This window comes from Pinus tabuliformis, chromosome 8, assembly GCF_031772625.1.
Source record: "Pinus tabuliformis cultivar Carrire ecotype Pingquan chromosome 8, CPIR1, whole genome shotgun sequence".
Lineage (NCBI taxonomy): Eukaryota > Viridiplantae > Streptophyta > Pinopsida > Pinales > Pinaceae > Pinus > Pinus tabuliformis.
In genome coordinates, this window is record NC_142294.1 from 1,786,509,925 (window position 1) to 1,786,533,087 (window position 23,163).

The 23,163-nt window shown below is 37.3% G+C and overlaps 1 protein-coding gene across 2 annotated transcripts in view; it reads left to right on the forward strand.

Moving 5' to 3' along the window:
• The window catches only part of LOC149243347 (ribosomal RNA small subunit methyltransferase-like), a 29,776-nt gene extending 26,244 nt beyond the window's left edge, over nt 1-3,532 (forward strand). Inside the window, exons 2-3 of one of the 2 annotated variants that reach the window (XM_089374492.1) lie at nt 2,219-2,528; nt 2,687-3,532. In XM_089374492.1, the coding sequence (XP_089230618.1) occupies nt 2,226-2,528; nt 2,687-3,424 (1,041 nt within the window). In that variant the 5' untranslated portion in view covers nt 2,219-2,225 and the 3' untranslated portion in view covers nt 3,425-3,532. Of the gene's footprint in view, nt 1-2,193; nt 2,529-2,686 lie in introns of both variants that reach the window. The other variant, XM_089374491.1, reaches the window with a different exon arrangement.
• Nucleotides 3,533-23,163: the final 19,631 nt, after the last annotated feature.

Below are 23,163 nucleotides of genomic sequence, written 5' to 3' on the forward strand. Positions count from 1 at the left end.
GATAAGAACTCAAAGCGCGTAAAAGGAAAAATTTGAAGCATCTACCTTTCATGATCTATTTCTAGATCACTAAAAGATATTGTTAATTTTAACACAATTCACTTCCATACATGTTAGCTAGTAGAGATGGAGATGCAAAATCTCTTTTAGGTTTGTAGCTTACCTCAAAGATCCATTCATAAACAATAAAACCTTATTAACAAACAAAGGATGAGCTAGAAATAGATCCCTTGCCAACTATACTCTTTTTAGTGCCCCAATACTTTGTACTTCCAAGATTACCTTGCTCAATCCTTTTGCTATAAGGAGGAACAACAAAGAGAGAGTGGGCATCCTTGTCTCAACTCTCAATCCCCTTGTTGGGTTGAAGAATTTTGATATTGACCAATTTATCAGAATTGCAAAGAAGACAGATTTCAAATATCTTGTGATCCATTTCACAATAGGTAAATGTGACCAACATGTAAAAGCATCAATATGATATATAGCTTGCTTGACCTATCTCATGCCTTTGATAAGTTTGATTACCATAGCTGGAAGGTTCTGGATTTGATGGAGTGTAAGCTCTCCTAGGTTCACTCTATTGCATCATGAATTTGCCTTCCTACTAGGAAGCCAAATAAGCAACCGAAACTGCTCTTGTGAAATTGCCTTTGAAAAGATTCCTTTGATTTGAACTAACAAATCAGTGATTATCACATATACAAAAATGAAATATAGACAAAGATTCAAATCTCTTTAGAATTTAGAAACTAAAACATTTGAAATTTTACATGATGATGATACAAATTTAATCATACTAATGCATATAATCAAAATAGTATCGGGTGCAATCCATCTTGAATAAAATATGGCCTCTAGAGTTTGAAAAAATTATGCTACAACAAATAACTAGCACTGCATATCATCAAAATCATTGCCTATATCAGGATCCTCATCATCAATATCACCCTCAAAAAGATTAAAATAAGATAGAAAAAGCTTAACATGTTGAATCAAGATTTTGTTTGAGTGATGGTACATTTTAACCAGGGTCATGATAGAGGAGTTCAACAATCACTACTGCCAATATAGAGGTAGATAGAGGGCTTGGTGTTCTTGATTAGATGCTAGTTCTAGAGGGCTTGGTGTTCTTGATTAGATGCTAGTTCTATACCTCATACATGATAGAATCGATTTTGAGTGGGATCTAAAATTTTAATTTCTCCATTTGAAATCCAGTGAGGTTGGAACCACTCTCAAACATCCTGAAACAATTAATGGTAATGTTAAATATTTAGGTTATTTTAAAAATTTAACATTACCATTAATTACATTGCATTAGTAGGGCTTGGCCAAATCCACTTCACAGCACTTGAAATCCCTTCTAACACTGTTTGGTTGCCTTAGCTGCACTCCAAAACCTTTGACAGCTTCAAACTTGTTACTGAATTGCATGAGAATGAGGAAAAAAATCGATTTTAAAAAGCCGTGGGCTGCTTTTTCATCAAACATGTGCCTGTATTTTGGGACACAAATAGGGCTTGTGTCTGACATGAGTCAAATTTGTGTCCTGTGAACAGGACACAAATCAAACTTGTGTCGTGCATGTGTCGGACATGTGTCGTGTCCGACACATGAAATACATGTCACGAGGGGGGTAAGGATGTGTCAGGCAACTTAGGTTGCAGCTTGTATTTTTCTCACCAGGGCCATTTTCCCAGTTAGGGAGCCCTCGCTATTCTGAGAATAAAAAGTGAAGATCAGTTTGAGCCTTGAGGGATATTTTATCTGTGTGATTGATTTCCTATGTTTGCTTCTGCTATTGAATTTCTGTTTTAAAAATTTCAATGCGTTTTCATTCAGTAATTGCAGAAATATTTTTCTAGGTTTTGAAATTACTATGAATTAAAACCAGATCTAAAATTAAGAAATTAACTGGGTACACTCTTCCAATGGAGCTTTTGCACCTTATTCTCTCATTAACGTGTAATAGACATGTGAAGATAGACAACTCGTTGAAAATTTCTATCTGCCTCTAGACGTGTTTTTATATATTGTACTCTATATCTCTAGCCATTTTTTTTTTGTGTTTAGTAAGTCCATATCTCCTCTACTAAATTACTATAAAATATCCTACAGCATTTTAGTTTTATCGGTTAGTTTTTAATTTGTTGTCTGTACAATATGAATTTTCTGAACTTTGCTTCTCAGGTTATTGCTTTATTCACTTTTCAAGAGTAACTATGGCGGGCGGGAAGGAGCGAAAAACTAGGCCTTCAGCAGCACAGCGCCATCAGGGAGGAATTCAGTTTCAGAAATCCAAGGGACAGCATATCCTGAAGAATCCAATGCTAGTTCAGACTATTGTGCAAAAGGCAGGAATTAAGAGTACTGATATTGTGCTGGAGATAGGGCCTGGGACAGGAAACTTAACAATGAAATTACTAGAGGTAGCCAAGAAGGTAATAGCAGTCGAGTTGGATCCTCGTATGGTGCTGGAATTGCAGCGCAGGGTACAAGGCACAAGCAGTGCCATTCGGCTGCAGGCAAGTATTCTAAATCATTTTATTCTTTAAAGTTTTTGGTATATAATAGATGCTGAAGTCAGTTGGAAGGGTTTTCTATATAAATATGTTCTTAATTAATCTTATTTTTGCAGTATATTAACCCCTTAACTGTGGTTCACTGACATCTTATATGGCAGGTCATTCAAGGAGATGTTCTCAAATGTGAACTGCCTTATTTCGATGTGTGTGTAGCAAATATTCCTTATCAGATATCTTCTCCGCTTACATTTAAATTGTTATCACACAGACCAATTTTTAGATGTGCCATTATCATGTTCCAAAGAGAGTTTGCCATGAGACTTGTTGCAAATCCAGGAGATAATTTGTATTGCCGGCTTTCAGTGAATACTCAATTGCTAGCTCGTGTTTCACATCTCTTGAAAGTTGGCAAGAACAATTTCAGGCCTCCTCCAAAAGTTGACTCCTCAGTTGTACGTATTGAACCCCGTAATCCTCTTCCTCCAATTAGTTTCAAGGAATGGGATGGCATGGTCCGTCTTTGTTTTAATCGTAAAAATAAGACTTTAGGGGCGATCTTTAGGCAAAAGGCTATCTTATCACTACTGGAAAAGAACTACAAGACATTTCAAGCATTGCAAGAAGCATGTCAGAAGTCAAATGAGTCTAGTTTTGGTGATGTGTCTATTTTGGGTGACACTAGCAATGATGTTAGTATGGACATTGATGTTGGGGAAGATCAAGGCATGGATGTTGATGATACTGACATGCAGGAAGGGGCTTCTCAGTTTAAAGATAAAGTCTTAAATATCTTAAAAGAGGGAGGTTTTGAGGATAAAAGATCTTCCAAGCTTGCTCAGGATGATTTTTTGTATCTGTTATCCCTCTTTAACAAGGCTGGCATACATTTTTCTTGATTCATGTCTTGTCGGTTTTAAGTTTTAACACTTTTCAGAATAGGAAACCTTGATATGTTGATTGAGTTGGCTGAAGTTAAGAAGTCAAAATTGCATTTTGTATTCTAACTCCAATTTTTCTTCTTGTATGAGATATGTAACCTAAGTTCTTCTACGAATCAATAAGTTATTTATGCATTGTATCATATAAGTTATTTATGTGTCAGGCAACTGTTTTGTGTGCCAAAGTTCTATCCTTTAATGGGACAACATCTTTAAAATAATGAAACCTCTATCTATTTTAATTTCGAGGCAGCCAAACCTGCTTTATTCATGCCATGTCGTTTCTTTTCTTCATCCTTAGGAGTACGCCATTGCTTTGTGCTCTCTAATTTCTATCTGGGATCTTGCAGAACCTTCTTGAAAGGTAGGGAACTTTTACAAGCTCCCGACCATGTAGGGCCTGAAATGGCCAAAATCAATTGAATCATCACTGTTTCTCATGCTAAAGATTTGCCTAAAATAAAATACTCTGCCCCTCTAAGAAATCCTTAAAAGTTTGCGTTGTGCAACATGATATAATCATAAACCAAGTGCAATGGTAGGGCTACCGAAAAGATTCTTTATCTCGCTCTCACACATAATGAACAGGGTGTGGTAAACTACACCATTCAGCACACAACATTGAATACACTTCAAACTTCTCAATCTACAAATGCTATGAGATGTCACACGATCAAGAACACTGTACATGTAATTAAATTAGCTGAAGGCACTAAAAAATCAGCAACTAGATGGAAAAACAATATCCCCAAAAACAGTCATTATCAACAAAGAAAAATCAAGGCTAGATTGGTTTCATGGATGCAGCAGAAAGAGCAGAGATGATAATTTTAAGATCTGATGGAAGACATCTGAACAACACTCAGTAAGTGCAAACACAAAGAAGTCAAGGGGGCATTAAAAGCCTCAGACGCACTCTGATGAACCAATGGTTCAACATGAAATGCATAGACCAAAGAGAAGCATACACAAGATAAAAACGACGAAACCTCGTAGACGCTGCTGCTAAAGAGGCAGAAAATGGCAGGATTTGTGAAAATCAGAGAAAAAAAATGCTAAGAGTAGCAAGGAGAAACATAAGGCCCTCTAGAAAGAACTACAGTTCAACCATAGAAGCAAAAGCAAGAAAATGATGCATCACCCAAACAATGGTTGTCCCATGCAAGAGACCACAGTGAGATGCCAACTAAAAGGAAAAGACAGCAAAGATCGGCACAGAAGATACAATTTTCACAAAAGAAAATGGAATCAAATGAATGCCAAAGTAAAGTAAAAGGCCTTTAAGAACTCCAAGTCAAACAATTGAAATGGATCAAGAACTTCTCAAACGGTGTTGCATCATTACTTAACTATCTTGTCAAAGAAGGCTTCCCAAACCATTTGGAAACAAGTCACATTTCGCCGAATTTCAAAAGAAAATATTAACCACCATGCAGGGTTTTCCCTTGGAACCGTGATTTAACAGGCACGCCAATGATGAAGGGATATAGATATGGAATTGGTGTTAAAATGGTTAATTCACGAAGCAGTCTTTTATAATCTTTGTGAGATGCATATACTTAAGAGAGGTAAGTATTATTGGTCATATTGTGTGCAGATCTAAAGAGCAAAATGGAGCTAGAATGTGATTGGATCAGGAATAACATTATGATCTACAACAAAGAGAAGGTGGTACTATGAATATGCCATGGTTCCACACTGTACTCCCTTCTCAAATCATGGTTCAGAGCAAAGTCTGCATGGTGGATCATGTTTTTGCCATCTTCAAAGGATTGAGTAATGATCGGGCAATTATAGAACCATCATGATTAACCAGGGACCTGACCAGATTATATTTACATATGTTGCAGCCAAGATTGAGCATATATGCAATAGCTCATTGGCTGGTGTGTTCCTTGATACGCCATTATATAATGCACATACCACTAGCATCAATGTGCTTTGGGCTGGTGTTCCAATTATAACTCTTCCACTTGAGAAAATGGCCACAAGAGTGGCGGGTTCTCTCTGTTATGCTACTGGATTCAGAGAAGAGATGGTTGAGAACAGTATGCAAGAGTACGACGAGAAGGCTGTTAGTCTTGCCCAAAATCCTGCAAAATGTCAAGCTTTGACTGCTAAAATCAAATCAGCATGGATGACATGTCCATTATTTGACACTGTTCGTTGGGTACAAAATCTTGAGAGGGCCTATTTTAAGATGTGGAATTTATACTACACAGAGAAACATCCTCAGCCCTTCAAAGTGACTGAAAATGACAGTGATTTTCCTTATGATCAATAATTTATATGTTGTACATATAAGGGTATAAAATATCTTAAATTCTGTATTTGAAAGGAACTTCAAAATCGGGTCAATTTGTAAAAAGGAAAAAGGAAAAACCAACTGCTCCTGCTGATGGAGAATAGGAGCTTATCTAGAATAGGAGACATGCATTGTTCCTGCTCTGGCAAATGTCTCTTGTCATCAGCACCTTGCAAGTGTACTGGTGATACGCTGGGAAAATATGCCTATGATGACAACGGCCTGCTCACTCCACACAGCTTATAATTATTGCTCCGGAAGTGATTTATGGTTTAAAAAAAAAATCCTTGGTCAACGACGTGCAAGAATGATGTGGGAAAGAATTCCAGTGATCTTCTTGCACCTTTGAGGAGCTCCACCTACATTCTGGAGCTCCACCCACATTCTGGAGACAAACAAAATCTTGGCCAACATTGCCAAATCAATTAAGAGCTTGAAGATAGTTCCTAAAAGTCATAATCAGCTTCTCTCAATAATCCTTTCCATTTCTTAATGTTGTCCAGATTGAGAGCAATTGCATCCATAATTTTACTCCTTTGATTACTTGCATCTATAGAGGGCTGAAGCAGGAAACATGCATTACCACTACTAATTAGGCTTCCTACTTCAAATTTCTGACCACTCCAGTTGTCCTAATCTTTCCCTTTGGCTTTATTTCTTTGTTCTTTATAGATTCATGTTTAATCAATGGAGAATAAGTCATGACTACCTTTTGATATCCTTTTCGCACTCAAGGATTGCATACTTTAGTAGGTTTTTGATCCTCAAATCCTAAATATGAATTTCATGTTCAAGTATCATCACAAGGAAAATATGAGATCTTAGCATGTGCTTTATTTCTCACAGATCTTCCATTATTGACAGATTTTGACGCTTCAGAAATTCAATGCAAACATGTTTGAATATTTTGCATTTCGATGAAGTGTTTTCTTCTCTCTCACTGTTGATCTATTGCAAAAATTCAGAATCCTCGTTTCCCTTCTTATTGATAATATGCATTAAAACATGGCACACTATTGGCCTCTATTGTACATAGTGTCTCTTAAAATCCTTTCTTCAAATGTTAAGCACACATGTCTTAATGTCAAACAAGGGCTTTTATGGCAGCAGAAAGGAAACTCATGAATTAGAACCACTGAACATTTTAAATGTTAAGCACACGTCTTAATGTCAAACAAGGGCTTTTATGACAGCAGAAAGGAAACTCATGAAATAGAACCACTGATCATTTTATATGTAAACGTTTTGATATCAAACAAAGGCTTTTATGAAATTAGGAAAAAAGCTCAGAAAGTAAAACTCATCAATTTAGATATTGAAAAGAGCTTAAACAAGATTACAAAGAGAAGTTCATGTGAAAGAACAAAAAATTGTAGAGCAAACTTCAAAGCATCCTTTAAAAACCTCGAGGCATCAAATTTAAGGTCAAAATATTTAAAGAAGGGAAGGATTTGGAGGTCAAACACCCTTAAGGTGCTTGATCCAATGAGACACATAAAGCCCATGAATGTCCTCTAAAAATCAGAGCTGCTAACAAGGAAACACTGGCACAAGAAGAATCACATGGAGAGGAAGGTGAGACTGAAACAGACAAGACCTCAATGTTGCAAAGAACTTTCGTAATGAAGTGACAAAAAAGGAACAAAATGTGAGGCCTAAGAGGCAGTGATATAGAGGATTTGGAAATCATCTGGTATGAACTTAAATTGTCTAGAAACTATATTTCACTCGTATTCCTCTAACTGATCCTTATAAAACCTATTGGTTAAAAAAATATCAACCTATGTTAATAGACAACTCATTTTGGGTTGCTTTAATAATGGGCCATACAAGAATTTGTTGTTTGTGATCTAATACAGATTGGATGTTGGTCACCTTTTGTTGGGCAGGCCTGGCAATATTATAGGAATTCCATCTAACATGTTCTGAAAAATACACGAAGTGTAGCCTGAGTCCAGACAAGAATTTTGTTATTTGTTATAATCTATGTCCTACAAATGGGAAGAGGTTATATGAGGAAATTCCGCTAGGGGTTCAAGGTTTGCTCAATGAATTTTTAGACCTAACCCGAACTACCACATGCACTGCCTCAATCCAGAGTTATTACTAATCAAATTGATTTGATCCCTTATGCAAGGATATTTCATTTTATAAATTATTCAGAAATCTTTTTAATATTTCTACTTATTAAATGCCTCTTCACAATGACAATCTTTTTTTTGAGTTTTTTGAGACTACAATATTTCATTTTGTAATTAATGTTTCACACTAAAATTCCCAAATTCAAAATGCAAAACATATGGCATACATGTCTACAAATGTGTTCCTCGTACTTTTCCAGTTTAACAAACCTATCCATGTCTCTTTGCACCTTTTGGGGCAATTGCTAGTAAGAGTATCTAGACTATAAGAGACTAGTGTTCTCTAGAGTATTTTTGAGAACAAGTAAAATCCAAGATTGATCAGATTTATATCCATTTTTTTTGATAAAATTTATGACCGGGGTCTATTTTTTGACAAAATCTATTACTAGATTACCCTACTAACTGCAAAATTATAAGTTCAAGAGACCAATTGAATTTATTTTAACTTTACTTAGCAGTGGAAAGTGCCCCATAATTTTTCTTTTATTGATTGAACATCAGACTGGGTAGTTATCCACAATCAATACAACGACTATCTGCCTTGTTTTCATTTTAATGATGTGGCAGTTGAACATTTGCAAGGCAACGTATGAGATAGCGTGATTTAGAAGGAAATGAGGAGAGTCTTCACAGGTCAGAAAGCCATGCCTACAAAACCTGAGAAGCACAGTTCGGGACAACACTCTTTTGTGGTTGATAACTACTGAATAAAACCCTTCCTGTATGCCTGGAATGGATGGCACTAACTCCTCAAGAATGGAACATGCAACTCCTCTATGTGTTTCCCTAAATAAGCCAAAGGTGGAATTATGTTGACTGTGAATGCCCAAGTGTTACTCTTCAGAAATGCATCCTTACTGTATGCATGAATCTGTCTTAACATAGCAATAAGAGAGCGGGTTCCCATACTTCCTCAGAATGGTACATAACTCCCTTTAATGTCGTTGTGACTGCTGAATGTTTTAATGTGAAACACGACCCAAAATAGGATAGTAGATGCCAACTCAATGCACCCTCATAAGCTGCCAAAAATAAAAAAAAATGTGACACCCAGTAAGGTGCACCACTTACTAACAGAAATTTGTGTTGGTTGACAGTTATCAGATCCCCTTGAGCGGGACCTTTATGTTAAATAGTTCAGATCCGCAAAAATCCTAAAGGAGTGGACCCATTATGGCATAAAACAGATCTGAATATTTAATAAAAATGATTAGCTTCTCCTTGGAGGTTGTGCTCTGCCATGAGCCAAAAATGAAAAATGATAGCTCGAGTGTGCACTGCTGCCACTGGGAATGGACCTCAAACAATGTTTTATTTCATTATAAAAATCCTTGCAATAATATCGTAAGCACCCAATTGCTGGCATACTTCTGGAAACTCTGCCAATATACTCCTCACAGGCTAGATCCTTTTGCTGGGTGTTCAGGGTTGATTCGGTGAATAAGATTTAGGTCAGCATTAAATATCAACATGACTCTGAAATGAATATCAACAAGGATATAAACTGGAATTACATAAATCATCCCTTAAACCTGCTGATAGCAATCTCTAGTGAAGCACATCTTATTTTAATATCACAATGTTGAATTATGTAACTAGGTTCGGTCTTCATAAATATGAAATTTACTCTTGATTGTTGTATATTGTAAAAAGAAAGAAAAAGTATTATTATTATTTTTGTGGCATGGGTTTCATGCTCAAGGTCAATTTATCTGTAGGTCAAGCACCGATTGAGTGCTTCCAGGATTTGTTATAGAGTCAAGAAGTCAATCGAGTCATTGTCATATATGAAAGACCCCAATGGGTTCTTTTTATTGTCAGTCAAAAAGTGACAAAAGACTCCCTCCAAGACAAGTTGGCCTAATAAGCACTGTTCGAGTCTTACAGTAGCCTATATATAAGAGTGCCACCAACCTCATTTGGAGGAGAGATACACTAAAGTTCGATCACAAGAAGATGAGAAAAGAAGCCTAAAAGAAGAAGGAAGCAAAGTTTTTGAAGGACCGATTTTGGGTTGTCATCCTCCACATGTGCTGAAGATTAGGGAATCACTGTTATTGCAGTAAGACTGAATTGCAGACATATCAGAAGGAGCTGAAGTTTGGGGACAAAAGATCTAGAAAGGAAGCTGAGTTACCTAGGAAAGGAAACCAAGCCAAGCAAAGGAGAGAATGATCCTATTTCTGCCCTAGATCAGTCACACGTGAGCTGGGGTTTTTGCTGTAGAGGCCGAAAATTGCAGTTATCAATTACAGGTCCGAAAGTGAGGTTGAAGAAGAAGTAGCTGTTGTGAAACAAGGTTTGACTTGGGCTGACTTTGTGAGGAGCAAGTTCATCAAGGAGAAATTTGACTTTGTTTTGGAGGGTTCATTGTCAAGGGTTCTAGGTCTTGGAATTCATCATTTGAAGATTCCATAAGAAGAGAAGAATTCCTGTGGGTTTTCCTCTCAAAAGGAGAGGTTTTGGCCTTGGATAGCAACCTACATTTTGTGTCCTCTTGTTTCATTGATCTTCATAGTTTGATAGCTATTTGATGATAAGAATACAATAATAATAAAGTGAAAGAAGAAAATTACAATTATATTAAGTTAAGTAAATGAACATCACAAGCAGTTACCGAAGTAAGAGAAATCACCCTAATCGAGCTGCCCTAGACTTCTCAACATGGTATCACAGCTAAGGTGACAACAACAAGAAGAGACAACTTGAAGATCATTCAATTGAAGAAAGATACATAAGAGTCGAGCATAAAAGGAGCATCAATTCAAATCATCAAGGATAGCTAAGTGCATAAACAGAACTAGTTTATACATCATCTTGAAGGAAATAACTCTTGAAGACCTCAAAGACCCTTACTCCATTCAAAGAAGGACTCTACACTTGAAGCATTCTTGGGAAGCTTACACATTCTACAATCATCAGCCAAAGGAAGCAAGAAGAAGCACTTCATCATCATCAAAGGAATCAAAGTGATGTCCTTCACATTGAAGAAAATATCACATCTCAAACATCCTTGAAGGAGATCATCAAGCAATCATCATCAAGGAGGCATCTTCAATTGTTAAAGGAGTAGTGGAAGTCAACATCATCAATAAGGCATCTAAGGAGCATCTTCACTTGAAAAGTAAGTATCCTATATTTTATCTACAATGACTTCTTTCTGCAAGGAAAATAACTAACTTGTTGGGTCATTGAATTACCTTGCATGGAAGAAGAGAACATATTTGATCTTTATAGAAAATGAAGTTAGTGAATATGTCACGGGATCAATCACCAAACCTCCTCAAGAGCAATCTCAAGCACTATCAAAGTACGTGAAAGGAGAAATAAGGGCTCAAAGAATCCTTATTGAGTCAACCAAGGATTCCCTCATCTCTTATGTAGCAAAGTTGAAGACAACAAAAGAGATCCATGAAAAAGTTGGTAGAATTGTTCTCTGTAAGTATTACAGGAGAAATTATATCGTTAAGAACCAAACTATACAAGATGAAGGTATCAAAGGAAGAAGAGGTAGCCTCATACCTTATGAGGGTATCTCAAATAAGAGATCAACTACAAGAGCTAGAAGTAATGTTTGATCATGTAATGACCACCATTGTGCTCAATACATTACCTTGAAGAATGTGACAACTTTGTATCTAGTATCTATGGAAAGAAGGAAACTACCCCATTCAATGATCTATGGTCATTATGCAAAATTGAGGAAACTAGATTAAAGGCGAAGATCGATGTGGGTTCAAACGAAGCACACAAGCACATATGCAACAACAACAAGGATGAAAGGAAAATTTGGAAAGTTTGAGCCTTGAAAGAAGTTTCAAAAGAAAATTGATATGTCTAAAATTCAATGCTACGAGTGTGATGAATATGGACATTTCAAAAGGAATTGTCCTAAACTCAAGAATGACGACAAGAAGAGAAAGGAATGGAATGAAGCCCATGTCACCAAAGAAGTAGAAAAACCTGAAAGGAAGAAGTCAAAGAAGGGAGAAGTAAAAGACCTTTACTATGACTAAGATACCATCATATACTTAGTTCCTTTCAGTTTGTAGAAGATAATAGTCATAATGGAAACCATCACAAGTATGATAGGATGCATTGTAAACAGTCACCATGATAAAGGGAAGTAGCTCATGGCATCTTCATTGGAAGCATAGAAGGACAACCGAAGTAAGCAATTTATATGGTTGGAAAAAGTCATCTAGCACAAAAGGAAGATAAAAGTTTCTCTCACTTCATCATCATTAGAAAAAAACATTTGCAGAATAAGGATCATTAAGATCCTCCATTGGAATCTTTGTTAGAAGATTCTCCTCTACTTAGAAGAAACAAATGTTTCGTAGATAGTCTACTTTCCACCTTGTGTGGGATCCACAATTTAGAAGGATGATGGTATGATGACAAAGATGTGTAGCATGTTAATTTGGTTGAAGTATTTTCATCTTCAAGCAAGGAAATGACACTGCTAGAAGAAAGTCTAGATGATCATATGAAGGAAGAGGTATGTATGTATTTGGTAATAGATAGATAAAGTCATGTCATAATAGAGTTGCAGATAGAATGGTTGAATACTCTATCTCATGAGCACGCTGAAAGAAGAAGAAACTCTTCCATTAGAATGATACATGAAGGTGGGTAGACAATATGCCTTGAACTCTTCTACATATTGATAAGATGAAATCAACATAATATAACCTCATGAAGAATATGAGGTGGTTGGCAACTAAGGTTCCTATGATGAAGGATCTATGTATGAAAGATCCCGGGGAAGCAATATGTGAAGAAAGGTGGAAGACGAGTTTGTGGAAGATGTATCTACAATCACATAAGATAAGTGATCAACATCTGATAACAAGAAGGATTAGCTATGACATCTCCATAAAGAAGGTATCAAAGACCCTGCTATGTATGCTGGGAAAGGAGAACCTTTGTATTGTATGTCTTGGAGATGGATTCATACGGTATGCGAAAGGATGTTGATGTTGCAAGAAGTTGATGTCATGACGAAAACCATCATAAAGAGGTAATGTTGATTTGATGTTCGTTTTTGATTTTTGAGAAAACATCTAGTTGGGTTGAAACAAGGCTATTGAAAGAGGGTTGTAGAAAGTTACCTACAACTAGTACTCATGAGATTGGATAGAAGATCTTGAAAGAAACATGAATTGGAAGAGGTGGCTGTATGAAGGATAGCCAAATGTGGACTAGAAGGCCACTTCACAATGAAGAAAAGGGTGACGCGACTATTGGTTCAACACTCCGTGTCGTTGAAGGGAAGTGATGGAGAAGATTGCAGATGCCATACGAAGAAGTTCTAGAAGAAGATGGCTCCATGATAAAGAAGTTGAAGTTCATCCATGACATGATCTCCACTGAAGAGCATATAGCTGCTGTTGGAAACAAGTCCCTAGTTAAGAGGAAGCTTGGGTATATTCCTTTTATAGGAATGAGTAGATGCTCCCTAGTTGAGAGGGAGAGATAGACACATCATTTTTGTCTTCATGTCATGAAGAAAGAATGAAGGATTAGGTAAGCATCTGAATTCCGATACTCTTTGAGGATGAGGTAGGGCATCCAATAGGTAAGAGTAGTCAAAGAGGAAATTCCATGAGGATGTGTAAATCCAAGATGCGAATGGTCCTAGAAGGATATACCTTGTGAACATCTAGATGGGGTATGTGCCTTGAGAGACAACGATGAAGGTGCTTATTAGTCAGTCTCCCCAACATTGTGCTCTAATCTAGTGGAGAGATAGAGTTGTTAGTCAAAGCCTTGCTATATGGCAATGTTGGTTGATATGATGAGATGTGTTGATATAAGTTGAATAAATAGCTTATGAGATGGCTTACCAATCCGACTCTTCTTATGAGAATTCTTTAGTATGAGAATGTCCAAGTACCTTGTATGTATTATGAATACCTCCCTAGTTAAGAGGGAGTGTTGAAGTATGTAACTAGGTTTGGTCTTCATAAATATGGAATGTACTCTTGATTCTTGTATATTTGTAGCATGGGTTTCATGCTATAGGTCAATTTATTTGTAGGTCAAACAACCATTGGGTGCTTCTAGGGTTTGTCATAGAGTCAAGAAGTCTATAGAGTCATTGTCATATATGAAAGACTCCATTGGGCTCTTTGTATCAAGTCAAAGAAATTTATTGTAAGTAAAAAAGTGACAAAAGTCTCCCTCCAAGACAAGTCGATTTGCAAACTACAAGTCGGCCTAATAAACACTGTTCGAGCCTCATAGTAGCCTATATATAAGAGTGCCATCAACCTCATTTGGAGGAGATACACACACTAAAGTTCGATCACAAGAAGACAAGAAAAGAAGCCTAATACCTAACGAAGAGAAGGAGAACTAAACGAAGAAGGAAGCAAAGACTTTGAAGGACTGTTTTTGGGCTGTCATCCTCCACATGTGCAAAGATTAGGGCATCACTCTTATTGCAGCAAGACTGAATTGCAGACATATCAAAAGGCGCTGAAGTTTGGGGATAAAAGATCTAGAAAGGAAGCCAAGTTACCAAGGAAAGGAAACCAAACCAACTGAAGGTGAGAAGGATCCTATTTCTGCCCTAAATCAGACACACATGTGAGCTAGGGTTTATGCAGTAGATGTCGAAAATTGCAGCCATCAATTATTCGTCCGAAAGTGAGGTCGAAGAAGAAGTTGCAGCTGTTATGAAGCAAGTTTGACTTGGGATGACTTTGTGAGGAGCAAGTTCTTCAAGGAGAAATTTCATTGTGTCTTGGAGGGGTCCTTGTCAAGCGTCCTAGGTCTTGGAATTCGTCATTTGAAGATTCTATATGAAGAGTAGAATTCTCGGTGGGTTTTCCTTTCGAGGGGAGAGGTTTTGGTCCTGGTTAACAGCCTACATTTTGTGTCCTCTTGTCAAATTGATCTTCATAGTTCAGTAGTTGTTTGATGATAAAAACACATAATAATCAAGTGAAAGAAGAAGCTAATTACAATTATATCAAGTTAAGTAAAAGAACATCACAAATAATGATCAAAGTAAGAGAAATCACCCTAATGTAGCTGCCCTAGACTTCTCAACACACAAAAATGCAGGAACATTGATACCATCTTTTGGAGACAGCAGTGCCTTATATGGATCTCTTTTATCTGTCTTTTTGTAGATAATCATGAGCCTCTGTGCAATTACTTTTGAAAGATCTACTACAAGCTTAATACCATGTTTATCCTTGTTTTCATATGTTACGGTATCATAATCCTTCTGAAGTAATGTCGAGGCAACCTTTTAACATTTTGCGAAGTATTCAGCTGAAGCTGCTTTCCTACCAATTCCATTTGTAGGTGCAGTATGAAGCTGCACCAATTTTTTTAGACTTACGGTGTCATCTCTTGCAGTGCATGGATTTATGACAATTCCTTTTGGGCTGACGAGATAGATGACTCTGTCTCCTGAATCAGTCAACAAAAGCGATCCACCCTTGCATCTTTTCTGCACTAACATGTCTATTGGCGCCATCGGTTCTGTTTAACTGACAAAAGCCAATCGTGTTGGGTATGATGTGAACAACACATGCAACTTCCTTTGCACTTTATGGCCTGGTCTGATTCAAATCTCTCTTCACAATTTGAAACCAATAATATTTTGTTAAATTAGAGTCTTGTTTGCTGGCCTAAGCTCAACACTTGCTTACTTTTACATAAAAATAATCCCAGCCATTCTTTTACATAGGATAGACTTACTAAAACTTTTTAACTGCGATAAATTGCACTTCATAGAATTCGTTGAGTGGGTGACATCACTGGAAGTGTTGTATTAACAATCTGCCATATTACAACGACACTCTTTAAGTGGGAAGCCTTTCTCTTATAAATGGGAACAAACTGCTGCAACGGAATTGCTGGTCCATGATATTGCTTGCTATTAAGGATCTGGTGCCTATCCAACAACGAATTCTCAAGCTTCTACAACACTCATAACTTGCCTGAACACACTTTCAACGTATTAAAAAATATTTCTATTATAACAACCTCAGCATTTCTATTATAACAACCCGTTATTGTTAGAAATGTTACACTAGAATAATAATAATAATAAAAGTTGGTTTCTCTTTAAAAAACAAAATAATAAGAATACAAGTTCATTTATGTGCACATATGTCATATATTAAACTGATTAGTTTGGTGGAAGATGATCCCACGGGGAAAATTTCTCCATATTTGGTTGATGCAGAAGGCTTTCAGACAGCTTGGGGATTGCGGAGAGTGAAGAGGAATAAAATATGCTTCTATATCTACACGAGCGTTTGAATGCTGTAGCACCCTTGAGTATGTATCTGACATCTACATTACTCATGTTAACTCTCTTTGGGTTTCCTTCTAGGTTATGGATTGTTGTTTCCTTTGCAATGGGAAAGTAATTGAATAACTCTGTTTCTCTGAGTACTTATTTTACATCTATAATATATATGTTAATTCTTTTAGGGTTTCTTTCCAGCTTATGCATTGTGGGATTCAAAGGTTTAGAAACTAATGATACTAGAATATTAATAGATATCATTCTCAAGGGAGTGTTTCTACTGCAGAAAATTAGTCAAACAAAAGAGAACAACAAAAAGGTTAAATCTTATTGCTAAGAAAATAAGTTTTCAAGAATTTGTTTGCAATAACCATGGGATTTTAAGGTTAAATAGATAAAAAATGATAAGTTAAAATCTCTGGGCATTTATTTTTTTTTGCCAAAAAAATCTCGGAATTTCTATTAATAAATATAAAAATTACACTTCATAAACACATCAAGTGTGTATGCAACTGAGATCCCACAAGGAGGATCAATAAAAGAGCAAAAAAGAATTGAATATCAGCATGTGGGGACATCATACAATGTCTCAGGAAAAAAAAACAAAATATTTACAGAGTTATGGCTGACTAGTGCAAATTTTTTCTCCATTCCCCTTGGGTTTGTGCACTTTTTACCAACCATCCAAGTTTGGTTCTTCATGAGGAGTCTCCTTGTCAGAATCAAGACTTTCTGATAATAAAGTCTTTCACGAAGAGTCTCCTTGTCAGAATCAAGACTCTCTGATACAAGTGCTCCTTTGGAGCCTCTAGATCCATCTTGAGTCATAGAATCTTGGGGTTCCTTTTCAACCTGATGCACCAATTCGATGGTCTGTTGTACCGTGGCCCCCCTTCTTGGGCATCATCTTGCAAGTCCGTCCCACTTGTTCCTTCTTGACCTAGGTGGTTTTCTTTCTTATCTTCTTCTTCATCCTCAGATTGGTGGAAGAGGAACCAGGAGTCCGTCCTCGTAGTCTTGTGTTCAATATGGTGAAGTCCTTGTGATGTTATAAACTCCCAAGAATCTGTTAGAATTTTTCCATTGTATAGAAGCACTTGTTGACACGAAGGAATCCCCCAACAGGATTCAATTTGAAATTTGATGAATAAAACTGAGCATGAGCTATTCACCCATATGATCTTTGATTCCCCACTGAGGAGTTTTATGAAGATACGGAAACAGGACGCCCTCCAGGAACTTGACAGTGGGGTGCTATCACAGGTTTTACCTCAGATTGTGAAGACCCCAATTTGGGGTCAGCCAGTAAGTATTCGGAGGACAATGACTCCCCCGACCTAGGATCGAGAACGACCCGATGGAGGGGCAGATCAGTGAAGGAGAATACTCGTGATGGAGGATGAGGCCTCCATACGCCGATATAACAAACCAAAGGACGTATTCGAAATGAAATATAAAGCGAGAAAAATATCAAAGTATCTTTCTGCGGTAGGCTTTTGGAAAGACGGTGGATTCCTGCAGAGCGCCCATTAAGACCTGAGAAAAAAGACTCTCTTGCATCCTCAAAATGCAAAAGGCACTAGAGCATATGCATCACAACCAAACACTCTGAGTTTAGAATAGTCACAAGGATGTCCTTTCCATACCTCTTGCGGAATCTTGCAGCCTATCGCCGTTGATGGAGATCGGTTTATCACATAACAAGCTGTTGCCACCGCTTCCGTCCACAACTCCTTTTGCAACCCAACGTTACTCAGCATACTCCTTGCTCTCTCTAGAAGAGTCCTGTTCATGCGTTCAGCAACTCCATTCTGCTGAGGAGTATAAACCGTGGTCTTATGTCTGTCGATCCCTGCATCCTTGCAATAGCTGTCAAACTCCTTGGAAGTAAACTCACCACCATTGTCAGTTCTTAAACATTTTATTGTTCTACCAGCGCTGTTTTCTACCAATGCTCTAAACTGCTTGAAAACTGAAAACACATCAGACTTCCTTTTCAACATGTAGACCCATACTTTCCTAGAAAAGTCATCAATAAATGATACAAAATAAGACGAGCCACCATATGAGGTTGTAGGGGCTGGTCCCCAAACATCTGAATGGATATAATCAAGTATGCCTTTACTAGTATGTTTGCATGTTTTAAATTTTTGTTTACTTTGTTTGCCAAACAGACAATGTTTACAGAAATTTCCAGATCTTAGATTAGGAAGTAACTTGCGATCAACGAAAATCTTTAACCCTTTTTCGCTCATATGGCCCAACCTCTGATGCCATAGGCGAATGGAACTACTGTCATGTTCAGACACGATAGACACATGAACTGACCCTGTTCTTCCTTCTAACTGAAACAGATTTCCTACTTTCTTAGCTTTCATTACTAGTAAAATACCTTTGTAAATTTTCATTACTCCACCTTGAATGACAGTTTTATATCCATTTGTATCAAGTGCCCCCAGTGAAATTAGATTTTTTCTTAAATCTGGTACATGTCTTACATCAGTTAACATTTTGGTTGTCCCATCAAACATTTGCAGCTGTATACTCCCTATTCCCACAATATTAGATGTGACATCATTACCCTATACACGACTCCATCATTCACTGATCTATATGTCTTAAACCAGTCTTTATGAATACACATGTGGTTTGATGCACCGGAATCTAGCAACCAATGTTGATCATGATTTGACAAATTAACTGATAAGACTTCGTCGCTCATACCTGAACCAGATGCTGAACCTGTATCAGTTGTGTTCACTTCTTTTCTGTCGATGAAGCTTCTTTAGAAGTTTGTTGTCGCTTCCAACAATCCTTCTTCAAATGCCCTGATTTGCCACAGAACCAGCACTTGACTTTACTCTTCTTCCCCTTGGACTTTGAACGCGAATCGCTGCGCTTACCAGGGCATCTTTCTCTAGAACCACCTCTAGCCATCATTGCCTCTGATGTAGAGGTGTCAGCATTCGACCGCTTCCTGGTCTCCTCGGACAACAAAGCTCCGATGACATCATCAAATTCAATGGTTTCGGATGAACTAAGACTTATAGACGTCACAAAATGATCCCACGACTCAGGCAACGAGCACAATAAAGTTATGGCTTTATCCTCGACTTCAATTTTTACTTCTATGCTTTCTAATTGCACCATTAAAGTATTAAAAACATTCAAATGGTCAGTAATGGAAGTACCTTCCTTCATTCGCAGACTGTATAGCTGCCGCTTCAGGAGAATCCAATTTGTCAAAGATTTCGTCATATACAGCTTCTCCAACTTCGTCCACAAACCAGCTGCAGTCTTCTCTGACACGATGTTAAATAAAACATCATCAGCTAAACACAATCGAATTCCGCTCAAGGCTCTTCCATCCAATTCATTCCACTCATCATCTGTCACGGGGTAAGGCAGTTTGGATCTGCCCAATAACGCCTTTGCCACGCCCTGCTGTACCAGGAGATCATGCATCTTTACCTTCCAGATCTCGAAATTATTTTTGCCATTAAATTTCTCAATTTCAAATCGGGTACTCTAAGTTTTCCCCATCTCGTCTAAAACAAAGAATCTCCAAAGAATCTAAAATAAATAACACACTGCCTATGCCTTATTGTACAATTGCCTTTGCTGTTTGTATTTCAGATTTCAATTTAAAACAGTGTAAATAACAATTGGCGCTTGCTGGTGAACACAAGAACCACGCCATTTAAAAAACGCTCTAACTGTTGACAAAATGGCGCGTGTATACCTCTAAAATACGCGCTAACAAGAAAATTGGCGCTCTGGCGCCCTTAATTGAAAAGGATCCGCGCCATTTCAGTTGGTTGGCGCTACTGTCTTGGAATTACCCGCGCCATTTCAGTTGGTTGGCGCTACTGTCTTGGAATTACCCACGCCAATTAAAAAAAAACCTTTGAACAAAAAAAATAAAACGCACTTCATCACTTTTTCGGCGTGTTCTGCACATTACACATATCCACAGCAGCACGTTGCTACACAGATTTCATTGAAAATTGGCCTAATTCTTTCTTATTATTATAATCATGCTGTATGAGAATCAAATAATCGTCGTGTCTATTTTATCCTCCAACACTCGGGATACTGATACAGTTGATGTAAAATGGATATTTTGGGTTTCGCACATGTTTATAATCTACAACCCAATGCGGATATATAATTTGTGACAAAACTACATACAGCCAATGAAATCAGTAAAAACCTCCACGCACAGAACAAATACCTCCACGCAGTGTATATATACGCTCCACCACGTCATACACCAGCAATTGTTATACGCACCAGTCAACGCACCAGCAGGTACGCAGGTTCAATCTGCTCTGAAAACGCACCTTCTGTTGGATGAATCCAATTATTTGAGCTCGGCAATAAGATTTAGCGAAGATTTATTGAGGTCTGCCCAGCGGATTTATTGACATCCGCCTAGACTGCGAACAAGAGGATTTTTAGCCATACGCCAGCAGTCAAATCAACTCTGACATGTCCACCTTCAGTCCGGTCCAAAACATGTGCTGGACAGCGCCACGCTTCAACAACAAGACCCCGTTAAACATAGAACCTCATTCGCTGCGCCACGCCTCCAACTGCTCTGATACCACTTGTTAGAGGTAAACATGTGCAGCAAGATAAATAATCATACAAATACAACAATATATCATGCACAGAAAACACAAAGGTTTAACGTGGTTCACCCAACCAATCTGGGCTACGTCCACCAAACATAGGCATCGGCAATCTTTATTAATCAAACAGGAGATTACATAAATCAATTCCTCACAAACTCTCACACCACCAAACTATCCGTATGGATACCTATTTTATAGCAAGGAGACTCTAACTGCCTCTCACATCAAATTTAGGATGCATTAATTCTCTCCCAACAACCTGGAGCTAATCTAGCAACAAATTTCTATTGTTGTCACACACTGGGATTTTTGCCTATTTTATTTAAAACAAAAAATCTCAACATTTCTTCCTTGGGGGTGTGTCCAATCTCGATGAGACCCCGATGAAACAGAGAAATTGAAAGATAGAAGCCCTGAGAACCTATGGCAATGCCATGAGAGAAAGCAGAGAGAGCGCGAACCCTAAACTCCAGAAAATATAAATTATGAAACCCAAAAGGAAAGGCCAATGTGAACACGGAATTTTTTTCGTATATAAAAGACAAATGATTGAAATGCATTACCGTATTTGGAATCCTTCAATGCATTCCCCAAGATAATCTTTGGAAAATATTTTCCGCGGATAAAATACAATTTGATTGAAATGCATTGCCGTCGGTGGAATCTTTCAATGCATCCCCATGATAATCCTGGTTGGAATTTTTCATTATTAATCATGTTTTGTTTATCTACAGATGAAGAAAACATTGGTTTATATAATTTATCAGTACATTTTCCAAGATTGTTTCAAAAAATTACATAGAAGTAACTATTCTCTCTCTTGCTAAAAAATGCTGAATATTTAAATATGACAGTATATATCAGAAGAGACTCAAAAAATGCATCTTCTCATAAATAGAGATCGTTTGTTTGGCTGATCCTAAAGACTAAATAACTAATATACTAGATTCTAAGGGAGTAAGATGGTGCCCTCATCTCTGATGGTATTTTCTTCCATATATATAAAATTCATGTAGCCAGTACCTTTTTTTGACAGAGAGTCAGCAACTAAATTAGATTCCCTGCAAATATGTTGAAAAGTGATGTGCCAAAAAGACTGTTTGAAGCGGTAGATGTGAGAAATCCAGCCATTGAGATGTGGACGAAAAATTATTTAAGGGTTTATAAGGGGAGCTAGAATTTCTTCATGGTTAATACCTTGAAATCAGAGGCACATATCTTTTGCATTTAGCAACAGAAAGTCTGATACTGCAGGCTTTTTCTCCACCACATCATTCATAGTATTTTTAGAAAATCTTAGCAGTGCTATTGCAATAATTTTGGTAATTGTGTCATTGTCCTGGTCTACCATTATAAGATTAGCAAGCTTGGATCATTCTTTTCTACTCACACCGCCACATTCTTCTTGTTGCAGTTCCCTTACTTTTCGATATTATGTTTTCAGGCTAACCGTGCAAGTTATTTCTTGATTAGGATTTGATAGTTCAGTTCTAGTTTTTGACATAAGCTTTTGTCAAAGCTTTTGGAATAGGACTCCTTTATTTCCTTTTTTGATTCCCTGTCTCCATGAATTTCAGAAACTCCACTGATAGGATAAATGCCAACGACGCCTTCAGAACATGAGTCCTTTCTTTCCTTCTTTGAATCTCTGTCTCCATCAATTTCAGAAAATCCATTGATAAAGAGAAATGCCAGCGACACAAATATATGTCCTATAGTAATACAGAGGTTAACTGAGAAAATTGGAAAATGTTATTGTGGATTTTGGAATATGGGGTTTTATACCACACGAAGCTAAGCTAATTTCCGGTTAACTTTGCTCTGTGTCCATGCACATATTTCGCTTAATACAATTTCCCAGTTAGTGTTAACACGAAAGCAATTGAAATTTGAAAATAAAGGTAATATTACTTTCCACCCTTAGCATATGGTTGCATTGTAATTTAGGATTAGTTTCTTTATTTCTACAAGTTTTTTAGTTTACAATAAGTGAAAAGGTTCCACTAAAAAACTATATTTGCTGACCTGGTGTAGGAGATGGTTATTGTATGGTTAAATCTCTCTCATAGAGTTTCATCTTTTTATGGTATTTTCTAAACACCTACAGATTGTAAAGAGCAGTGTAAGTGTCTCACAGAGAGGATTGGTGGACGTGGTTGTGATAGGCTAGAGGATTCTAGCTCTTCACAAACTTACCCCACAACTTTACATGGCATTTGAAAGCTATGCCACCTAGAGTTTTTGTCAGGCTCTTTATGTTTGTTGTGGATGTAAGTTGTTAGTTTCTAACTAGATCTGTATGTCAATGTCACTCCAAGTTGTGGTTCTATGAGTAT